The 11,562-nt window shown below is 38.5% G+C and overlaps 1 protein-coding gene across 2 annotated transcripts; it reads right to left on the bottom strand.

Moving 5' to 3' along the window:
* Nucleotides 1-2,053: 2,053 nt before the first annotated feature.
* Nucleotides 2,054-8,616, bottom strand: LOC129253397 (ATP-binding cassette sub-family B member 6). Of its 2 annotated transcripts, XM_054891758.1 has the most exons (9): nucleotides 8,358-8,615; nucleotides 8,191-8,291; nucleotides 7,034-7,369; nucleotides 6,769-6,968; nucleotides 4,385-4,701; nucleotides 3,907-4,311; nucleotides 3,647-3,822; nucleotides 3,032-3,581; nucleotides 2,054-2,954 (listed from the first exon to the last, which is right to left on the bottom strand). In XM_054891758.1, the coding sequence occupies exons 3-9, from the start codon at nucleotides 7,328-7,330 to the stop codon at nucleotides 2,356-2,358; spliced, it is 2,544 nt and encodes an 847-aa protein (XP_054747733.1). In that variant the 5' UTR covers nucleotides 7,331-7,369; nucleotides 8,191-8,291; nucleotides 8,358-8,615; the 3' UTR covers nucleotides 2,054-2,355. The 2 variants fall into 2 exon arrangements, with proteins under 2 accessions (XP_054747733.1, XP_054747734.1); XM_054891759.1 differs by lacking the exon at nucleotides 8,191-8,291 and having other exon boundaries at nucleotides 8,358-8,616.
* Between the last annotated feature and the right edge of the window lie 2,946 nt (nucleotides 8,617-11,562).

The following is an 11,562-nucleotide window of genomic DNA, read 5'->3' as shown; positions in this document are numbered from 1 at the left end:
GGTTTGATTGAAAAGTAATGAGCCTTATTTTTTTTAAGCAGTTTTATTAAACCTTTTGGCTTATACACCTAATATTCTTGAAAATAGGACCCTTGAGCGTCAATACACCGCTAGTAGCGGTCCTTCCACTGCAGGAAACATTTTTTAAACTCATCTGCCGGAATCGTGTTCAATTCGGCTGTCACAGTTTTTTCGATCGAAACGCCTCCCCTTCAGCTTTCTTTTCAGGCGCGGGAACAAGAAGAAGTCTGGAGGGGATAGGTCTGGGCTGTAGGGAGAGTGGGGAAGCACCGGAACCCCCATTTTAGCCAATGCAGAGGTGCAGAGGAAGGCGGTGTGCACCGGCGCATTGTTGTGATGAAGGGTCCAATTGTTGACGAGGTCGAGCCGAACCCGGGCGACGCGGTTTTTCAGCCGAAGGAGCACTTCTTTGAGAAATGCCACTTTTACATTGCTTTTTAGAGGTACAAACTCCTTGTGGACGATGCCAAATTTGATCGAGCAATGTTGCTCCACCGAACGCTGCATTTTCGCCACTGCAAAATCCTAACACACTTTTAAAACAGCGAACTGGGACCGGTTTCTAGTGGAAGGGGAAGGTCCAACGATTATTTTCTTTGGCATACGCTTGGCACACGCTCCGCGCGGGAAGGCTCATTACTTTTCAATCACACCCTGTATTTTCCTTGCTTCCGTCTATTCATGTATGTATGTATATATGTACATATATTGCCAAATCGGTTAATAACCAAGAAGTTGAAGCATAAAACAAAAAAGATACCTTCAACGTTTTCGATTTGTATTTCGGAAACTGCAGCAACGGAGACTGGAGGTTGTTTTTCAGAAGTACATACCTCTATATCATTGGCCGATTCCTATTCAGTATACGACTTCAAATAAACTATAAATTTTAACTAAAATATATTTACTTATATTCTGCATTTCAATCACCATTTTTATTTAAATTTAGAATTTTGACTCAATTTGTAAATTTTAATTCGTGTTTATCTTTATTTTGCGATCAGCTGTTTTTCTCACTTGCAAATTCTTACAAGCAAACATTTATGCAGTAAAAATTTGCAACTTCCCCTCAAAATGAAATGTCACTCACTTTTCCCTACTTCGCAAGTTTTTTGGATACACAAACACCAAAACTTGATGTTGTTGTTGTTGCTGTAGCAGTAAAACATTCCCCATAAATGTACGGGAGTGCTGCTGGAGTTATAGTCCTTGGCCGGATATATAGTAAATCCGGGATGTTCCGGTAACGTAGAACCGATTGTCGCGAGGGAACGACCAAAGTTGATAGTTTGTAACAATTGTTACAAATTATTTGTTTCATGAACAGACCTATTGACAATGCAAAGCACAATACGGTACTTTCTTAAGTTCTTTACAGGAAAGTGGTGCCGATAAAAAAAACATCGAAACTTTTATTCACATACACCTGTGCTTAAAATAATAGGAGTACTACGAAACCAAGTTTTAACTTTTTTCTTTGTATTTAATTTTTGTTTCAAGTTTTCATAAAGTCTAGTTCATTCTGCAGCAATACCTTTATAATTTAATACAATTTGAAAAAAAAAAATCAAATTGAAAAGAAATCAAATGTTACAATTTTTTATTCAGCTTACTTATATTGGTGTATGTTAGCTTTGAGATACCCAAATTACGATTCGCTGCCGGTTACGAAAGTAGTCGGTTTCAGGTCTTGATGTTGTTCCACAAATGGAGCGATCTACAGTTTTAAGCCGACTCCGAATGGCAGATCATTTTCATGAGGAGCTTTTTCACGCCAGAAATTCACTTGGAGGTTTGCCATTGCCTGCCGAGGGGCGACCGCTAAGAGAAAAAACTTTTTCTTCATTTTGGTGTTTCACTGAGATTCGAAACTACGTTCTCCGAATGGCAGTCACGCACCAATCCATTCGGCTACCGCGGCCGCAACTGCCACTCATTTTTATTGATATTGGTGCGTTTTTTCCTACAATTTCTGTAAAGGCTTGCAGTATCAAATCAACTCTCAAAAAAAAAAAAACAAAAAAAAGGTAACTCCTTTTTTATAAGTGTTTTATTTTTATAAAGTAGAATTCTAATACATATCTCTAAAATGTTCCATAGTACAAACCACAATCTGCACATACAGTTCAATAACATACCATTACACCATTCATCCAACAGTTTTACAAACATAGCATTTACGGTTACGCTTGGTAAGCATACAAGTACAAGTAAATTTCTAAATTATAATTTTGCGTCTTTCGCATGTCAGCCGGGAATTAAATTCTTATACATATAAAGTCCATAATTGTATGAGCATAAGCACTTGCTAATTTTTTTTCTTGCATAACGACTTCAACGAGCACCACCATGCGCATGTCCGGCGCGTAATAAAGCGCCACTACTTCCACTACCGTCCGCCGCTGGTTTAACGGGCGCACTCTCGTTCTCCTTGTCACTCTCCAAGTTCTTGAGCTGTTGCATCCACATCTCAGCATAGACGCCATCCTTGCGTTCCAAAAGTTCTTCATGTCGTCCACGCTCTGCAATGCTGCCATCCTTCAGCACGAGTATTTCATCGGCATTTATAATTGTGGAGAGACGATGCGCAATCACAATTGTCGTGCGATTGGCGCAAACACGCGATAGAGCCGATTGAATATTGCGTTCAGTATTTGTGTCAAGCGCTGAGGTGGCTTCATCGAGCAGCACCAACACTGGCGCTTTGAGCAAAGTGCGCGCTATGGCAACACGTTGTTTTTCACCACCACTCAGGCGTAAACCGCGTTCGCCTACCTTTGTTTCATAGCGGTCGGGGAAGCTTAGAATGCGATCGTGAATATCGGCTAAGCGCGCGGCCTCGTACACTTCATCGGCACGTGCACCAATTTTGCCATACTCGATGTTGTAGTAAATGGTGTTGTTGAAGAGAACTGTGTCCTGCGGTACTACGCCTATTTAGTAAAGCAAATAATATTTTAATAAATATAACATGGAGATGTAAGTAAGTACTGCATTTGACTGAATTTACCTATTGCCTTTCTCAAACTTCGCTGCTGTACTAACTTTATATTCTGGCCATCGATTAACACGGCACCTGATTGCACGTCGTAGAAACGGAAAAGTAAGCGCACGATAGTACTCTTGCCTGCACCAGATGGCCCAACAATAGCAACGGTTTTACCAGGGGGCACAATAAAGCTCACATTGTGCAATACAATCTTTTCTGGAGTATAGCCAAATGTAACATTAGCGAACTCAATGCCTGCACCAGCGGTTATTAGCGGCGCAGCTCCAGGTGCATCAAACACTTCTTGATCCTCTTTTAGCAGATCGAACATATTTTCCATATCGACGAAGTTCTTTTGTATGGCTCGGTAGTAGGTACCAAACCAATTGAGCGGCATATACAGATCCATTAGATAGGTAAAGAATAGCACAAAATCACCAACAGTGAGTGTTTGATGATGTACGACAAGATAGACACAAAGCATTGATCCACAAAGTAACCCAAGGCAGAGTATGATGTTTTGAGACGTATTCAATAAGTTGAGTGTGAACATTGAAAGAAATTCTTCTTTCTGCATAAAAAAGTTTTTAAATGGAATCAGGTTAATGGCATAAAAACGCAATGAAGTTTAGATACCTGATATTTTAAAATGGCCTGACGATATTTTTCTACTTCATACTGCTCAGCACCATAGTATTTTACAGTTTCAAAATTTAACAGAGAGTCAACGCTGCGTGCACGTTGCTCATTATCAGCTAAATTCATGCGACGTTGATATTGTGTACGCCACTCGGTAACCAGAATGGTGGCCACTGAAAGGAGATTTATGTATGTAAAATACTCGCTCGCTATAGCTTACGTTCCATTAGATCTTCATACATCATCACATCACTTACAAATATACAGGAACATGGTGAGGAACACAATCAGCCCGAACCACCAATTGAAGGCATAAATGAAGTAAACCACAGCCACCAGCAAATCGATAATTGTAGGTGCAATGGAGAATATGATGTAGTTTAGCAAATTATTAATGGAGTCCGTGCCACGATCCATAACACGCAACACTTCGCCTGTTTTGCGTTGTAAATGCCAGCGCAACGAGAGCTGGTGCAAATGATTAAATAAATCTACTTCAATTTCCCGAGTTGTATACTGTTGCACGCGTATCCACAAGAAGGAGCGCAAGTTATTGAAGAGCCCCATAGTGCCTGTGCCGCCACCTTGGACAAAAGACAAGGCCACATAGATGAGCACGAAGTCCCAACGAAAGAGTATGGGCGGTATGGTGAGACTGTCGACTAGAACGAATCAATACAAGAAGAATTAATCACAATGGACAGCTTAGCAGGCGTTAAGTATTATTGTGCCTACCTAACTTTTTGCGGTAAATTGGCAAAAACAGCTTGATAACACGCCCAGATATTACCAACAGTATGCAGACAATAACGGTTAACTGTAGTAAGCCATCCTTCTTTGGCCACAAATACGGAAATAATTTGCCCAATTTTCTGAAAGCATTGCGAAAAGTGGAGCCTTGTGGGACATTGCTGGTGTTCTCATTATTGGCTGGTTCATCGAGTTGCACATAAGGGCGCATAATGCCAGGTGCCTTAAGGCCCAGTATGAAGATCAGCAGCGAGGTAATAAAGCGTGTAACGAAGAGGCCCATTTCAATTTCATCTTTATTGCTGCGAAGTTAAAAAAGAGGTAAAGCATTAGCATGAAATAATTGACTAGAGGAATGGATGTAAAATATGCTAAAAAACATTGCAACCATAGAAAGTGAAATGAAAATAAACGTTACAGGTATAGCTAAAGGTCTATGCATAGAAAGTCTTTACGTTCAAAAATATATGGTAATACAGGCAGGAAAGCGCAGGACCGGTGACACATTAGATTTGTAGGATTTTTATCCATACTGAAAATCGCGGAGTACACCTGCGGTTGACTGATATAATTAAATGCCAAGCTAATTGACACATCACGCTCAAACTCTGCGACACTACAGAGGACAGTTAGACCAACAGTCCAGCGTTTCCACGACAGTCGGTTCTACGTTACCGAAACGACCCGGATTTATATCCGGTCAAGGACTGTCACTCCAGCAGCATTCCCCGTATGTAAGTATGGGGAATGTTTATGCTGTTACAACAACAACAACAACAACCAACAGTCCAGCGCTTTTTAAATGAACAATTCCCGATATTTTTTTGACATAATGTACATCACCATAGTCTATCGCTTATTTAAGTTTAATATTTTAAAAAAAGTACATATTATATAACACTGCGATGATAAAATTAAGCAGTGTCTACTACTTTCTTCTTCTTCTTCAGATCTTTAATCCCTCGGTTGGTTCCAGCTATTTCCAGCTTCCCTTTCAACTGTTTGCCTCCAAGTTTCCCTTGCTACCAACATTCGTAAGAGGGTTCCAATTCAATGCCTTTTGTGCAATGCATGCATCGTTTTTGCGTAGATTGTGCCCAATCCGTCTCCATTTTTGGCGTTTTATGGGCATTTCGACTGGCTCCATTGGCGCCTTTTTCAGTCGATCTAAGTTCGAAATTGTTTTGGGCCAAAAATGCGGAAGATATTCCTTAGGCAGCGATTTATAACAACCTGAAGGCTCGTAGTGATGGATTTGGCTACTTTCCATCTATAGCAAGCATAAGTCAAGGGTTGGATTTTGAAATTCTCATTTTTGAGTGAACGCTGATGTTGTTACTGCGGCTCCAGCCTTACCATCTTTGACATCTTCATTCGTACCACCAAAAGTTGTTATCCGGCAACCAAGATATGTAAATTGCTTAACACATGCCACTGGTTCACCCGAAATATTTACAGTTGCAGTTGAGTTGACAGACAAACTTAAAATTTTTGTCTTACTGCAATTAATTTTTAAGCCTGCAGTTATAGCATTTTTCTCTAGTGACTCAACCATACTGTTCAATTCTGGTATTTTGTGCGCTAGGAAGCATACGTCGTCAGCATAATCGAGATGTTGAAGATATGTAAACATGCCCCATCTCAGTCCGCAGTTTCGATGCGGTAGCAGGACAACTTCCAAGACATCGCCAATAACAAACAAGAACAGCATAGGTCATAGGGTACATCCTTGGCGAACGCCGCTTTGTATATCAAAGGGGTCAGACAGTTTCTTTTTATGTAGCACGCGGCGTTAAGCATTTGTTGCCCGTGTTAAAGATATAATTTCATCAGGCACATTTCTTCCTCTTAAAACCGCCCAAATGAAGTTGTTGTTGTTGTTGTTGTAGCAGCATAAACATTCCCCGTGCATATACGAGGAATGCTGCTGAAGTGACCGTCCTTGGCCGGATATAAATCCGGATCGTTCCGGTTACGTAGAACCGACTGTCGTGGGAACCCAAATGCAGTCCCGCTTAACGCTTTCATAAAATCTATAAATACCACATACAAGTTTGTATTATATTTCGCACTCTGCTCGATGATAATTCGTAGCGTATTAATGTGATCCCGGTCGAAAGACCACCTGTACTGCACATACGGAAACGTATAAAGGCTGTTTTGCTCGCACAAGGATCACTCTTGCTATGATTTTTGTCACAGCGGCAAATACATTGCCTTTTTTTTGGATCTTAACGATTATGCCTTCATTCCACTCCTTCGGGAAGTGTTCATTATTCCAACTACATTATTCTGTGTACTACTACATTACTATAAATCTTTGTTTTTAAGTATCTACGAAAAATATAATAAAGTTTACATATACTAACGTTTTTAGTGAGAACCACCAGTCTTCATGCCTCAAATTTATAAACGCCAATGATTCATTGATGAATCCCAAAGTCCAGAAGAGCAATAAAATGAGACCATGACCACGAGTTGGTAGTGATGGGAGTTGATAGAAGCGCTCTTTTAATATAATGTAAATGGAAAAGGGATAGGATATACAAATTAACGCCGTTGACAGTATCTAAAAAAAACAGATCAAATAAATTAATATAAGCAAAGATTTCACAACAGCTTCATAACACTCACCATATAACCATAAACCGCATGATCATTGTAGATGCGCGCATTCAAGAAAAATCGAAGCAATGCCAACATGGGAAAGAAGAACAGTAGGAAGAGTTGTAAGGCGTAAAGACGCGATTTGGTGATATGTGTGGGATCATTGCGTGTGGCATATTTGCGATACATTAATAGCTGTACTGTGCCCAAAAGTAGGATGAAACCACTTGCTACTGCATTGCCGACCGTATCCATGAAACAATGCGAAATGCCATTGTTAATCCAAATTTGGGAAAACGTAACATTCGGCGGACAGTAGAGCATTTTGATGGTGTTCTCGTTTGCTGCAGTGTTCAAGAACTTCTGTAAGAGTAAAATAATATTAATTAGCAAATATGGTGCATAAATACGAGATATAACAGAATAGGTTTTTAAAGGCGATTGCGCGTTTATCAATTTTGCACCCGGCCACTGCTGTGAGCCTGTGTAGTTTTACTAGTTTTTCGTTTCTTTAATACCTAATAATTTCACATGCGTTCATATCAATGTTGCTGAGTGGTGAATTAAGGCTTTGACGAGCGTTAGATTGATAAGCGCTACACTGCTGGTGTATCGTGTGAATCATTGCGAAATCAACGAAGCGTAAAATTACAACTTAATTAGAGCGTTGGAAAAAGTAAAAATATATTTTTTGATGCTATACCGGGGGCGTATGCACCCGCACCAACGCGTTACATTATCACTATTATTTTTGTGAGTACCATTACTATGTCAGCATCTATCAGGAAGAGGGAGACATTTTTTTGTGCCAGAAAAACTATCAGAGAATAGAATTCATTTCTTAGATTTACCGGGAAATTAAATTGTGCACACAGATTCACGCACATATATAATATCTGCTACTTTAAATTCAAAACACTGATTGACATCTAACTCGCGATTAATTCACACACGCGTGCCAATTAAAACAGAAAACTATGCCCAATAATAGAACTGGCAACAAGCAATCAAATGTTAACCTCTGCTTTCAGGGAACAAAATATCAGTGTAGAAGCAGTGATATTCGCATTTGCATTTGTTTTATATATATTTGGGGTTTTATATAATTTATAATGTTTTTGACCAATGCGACTGATGTTTGGCTGCGTTTTGTTTTGTTAACAATAAAAACACCATGCACATACCTGCGTATATTATTTTTCGTTATTTCACTTGTTCACATACATGGAACTGCTGCCTGATTAAAGTTTTGTATGCCTTTACTTTTTTCTCTTTCCGGAAAGCGCTGAAATCGAAATTTAAATAAATGCTACTGAGACCGTATAATTATGCAATTTCGGTATTTACGCACTTTTAATTTTGAGTCTTTCTTCTTGGGGATGACTTTCAAATTTTAATGGTGCTCTACTCTAGCGCTATTTGCGCTCTACGGGCTATAAAAATGGTATTGTTCCACTGGCTATAATGCACTTCACTATCCGTTGCTTTAAATTAAAATAATATTTATTTTTTGGTTTTTAAACGGAGAAAATTAAATTTCTCTCACACAACAAAACTACGGCTGCTTTAATCATTGCACAGCTGACCAACAGTCAATGCAAAAACATTGCTAATAGAGATGGGAAACTGCACAGTAAAACTGAAAATCGATAGATCTGATTAATATTTATTTGACATATTTGAAATATCCGGAAAACAGCTTTTAAACATTTTATATATACATGCAGTTTTTGCTACATTTTTTAAATTTCATAACCCAAATTTTACTTCCTTCCATACTGGTTCGATAAATATATACTCCGTGTGTTTCACGAATTTTACATGTTTAATGTAAAGGGTTTCTCAATAAGGGCGGGTAGATGTTGAAATGGAATAAAATGGCGTTTGCTGTGTGGCACGTAGCGCCGTCCTGCTGGAACCGCATGTCGTCTAGGTCCATATGGTTCAATATGGGCCATAAGAAATTGGAAGGGCCACCACGTCTACCGAAAAATGGCGCCAAGGCGCGCAACGTTTGGGTTAATGAGCACTCATTTTGATAATAAAGTTCTATCATTTGAACGTGCTATTCAATCGTGTAACTTGCCATGATGATTTTGCATAAACAAAATGACTGCCACAGGGCGCCAAAATCGAACCGCGCCAATTGAAAAACCCTTTGTATAAAAATAATGATAGCATACAATATTGCGTTTTTCGAATTCGCTGCGACGTCAACGCTGAAGAATATACAAACAAAAGGAATGGGAATTACTTGTTTGTGAAGAGGAAGAGTAGGCAATGCAGGAAATAGAAACTACCAAACTCAAGAAATTATATGCACGCACACATATTTTCTTGCGACAGCGTCTTCCGCATAAAACGCAAACAAACTGCATTTGTAGGCTTTAGATTAATTTGTGCTTTCACAGTTTAATACACGGTACTTCGTTTTTATGAGTTTGTTTAGTTTAAATCTCACAAATCACAATATTACCAAGCCATTCCCAAATTTTCTCAAACAATAAATTTCTCCTTCTTTCGTACATATGTTTTGTTCGTTTGGTTTGTAATTGTCAAAATGGTGAAAAATAAAGTAACTGTTTGGGGAAGGCGCCACTTATGATACTCAATTCGACTTGCGTGGGCTTAATAATTATCGTAATTTCTAGATTTGGAGACTCGTATCTTCTGGTGAGTTCTGTCTCGCCATCGAGTGTCAAGGCGAATTCATGTTTTTGTTATGGTATCTCATCCGCTTGGTGCCAGTCGGTTCGTGAAATTTTCGCTTCGCTATAATAGGTACTTCAGTTTCGATATTTTTAGCCAAAGAAATTTGGCATTCGACTTTTTGTGGTTTTTGGCGCTTTTAGTGTTTCCGTCTTAGTTTCGTTTCATCCATTGGAAGAGAATATCCATCATGTATCAAATTTTTGCGTACAAAAAAATTACTTACTTTTTTCCTCAATTTTACAGTTTAAAGTTCCACTTCGCGCCTGGTAATCAAATGCCAATTGTAAAACAGCTGATTGTTATATTTCCAACCACCGATCAGAATTATCAAGCTGGCCACCGCAGGGCTTTGCTACTTGGCGTTTAGGCGTTTTGAATTGAAAAAAAACTTAAAAAACGACAACTGCCAAGTAACGAAGCAACGAGCTCGGTGTGATGACGTCTAATATATTTCTTGTGTACCACTCTGTGCTTGCAGCATTTTCGTTAAGTTGAGTTACTCTCTGTGTATTGTCAAACCAACGGAACAGGAAATCATTTTTAAAGCTTTGTGTTGATACTTCATCGTTCAAGTCGTTTTGATTAATGAAGCAATATTGAAGGGAGATGTAAATAAATCCGTAATGTCCTCTCGGAAAAGCTACTTTTTATTTCAGACCAAATTTTAAGGAAAACGTATTCGAAAGTATAGAAATGAAAAGTTTAGCGAAAAGAGTTACCAGGCAATACTGTTGTTGTGCCATAAAACGTTAAGTTTGTTTTGGATCAGAAGATAGCGATGTTGTCTGTCTAGTGATATTTTCAAGCAAATGAAGTGTAAAGTGTAGTTTTAATTAAACGCATTTCGATTAATATCATATATTGATTGTCGGTGTTTCACATGGAAAAAGAAATGGCCCATCTTAAGGAATGACTTGTAAAACTGGATACATTCAAATCCTACGTCAGTAAAATACCTTCTGAGGGGTAGATTAAAAAGTAGCTAATATGTAACAAGTCCACGGGAATAGTTAAATTAAAATTATAAATAATTAAGTGCGATTCATAAAATAATATAAAATTATTCTATGATTCACATCGGCCTTTTTACTCTTTTTCAGAAAGGGGAAAACTTATGCCTCTTCTTCCCTTACTTCCAAATTGCGTCAATGGATTGAGTAGCATGCGAAACTCTAACCTGTTTTCATAAAAATCTATAATCAGCCTTATGGTGCGCGTAAAGCAAGTCCATAGTGTTTCCTTGTGAAAATGTATCATGTACTAAGTTGTTCTATAAGTTTTGCTTTGCGGTTCGATAAGAAAAACACAATAGTATGGTTGAAATCAGTTGTCAATTTTTACACAACTTTTTATTATTGAATCATGAGTTTATAAATGAAATGAAAATAAATAAATAAAATATAGTGAAATGAAATTAAAAGACTACAAAAAATATGGCCAAACGAAAGTATTCATCGAAAAATAATGAGGGTAATGAAATAAAACAAAATATTGGGCATGCAAATAATTAAATAATACCTGTATTGATATGTGTAGTATGATCCATTGGAAGCTACAACTTTACTTCATCTTTCAGGTAGCATACGGATTTCTCTGACGAAAAAGTCGAGTTATTTTCAATTGATCTATTCATTGAACCAGTTTGTCATGCTCTCGTAAGAAGTGAGCTGCTCTCCAATAAGGGTGACTGCATTGATCGGAACAGATGGTAATCCGAAGTTGTAATGTCTGGGAAATATTTCTGGACCGATTTAGCAACGTGTGGCCTGGCGTTTTCATACAGCAAAATCAGTTTGTCATGTCTACCGTCCCATTCCGGCCGCTTTTCTTCGAGAGCTCGATTC

This window comes from Anastrepha obliqua, chromosome 1 (assembly GCF_027943255.1).
Source record: "Anastrepha obliqua isolate idAnaObli1 chromosome 1, idAnaObli1_1.0, whole genome shotgun sequence".
Taxonomy (NCBI): Eukaryota; Metazoa; Arthropoda; class Insecta; order Diptera; family Tephritidae; genus Anastrepha; species Anastrepha obliqua.
This window is presented reverse-complemented; position numbering and strand designations above follow the sequence as displayed.

Bases quoted from the DNA above. Each gene is read 5' to 3' on its own strand.
- LOC129253397 (XM_054891759.1), bottom strand. From the start codon at position 7,330: ATGCTCTACTGTCCGCCGAATGTTACGTTTTCCCAAATTTGGATTAAC. The intron at 6,969-7,033 runs GTGAGTGTTATG...TGTTTTTTTTAG, and splicing joins ATGCGGTTTATGGTTATATG to ATACTGTCAACGGCGTTAAT. The intron at 4,312-4,384 runs GTAGGCACAATA...GATTCGTTCTAG, and splicing joins AATTTACCGCAAAAAGTTAG to TCGACAGTCTCACCATACCG.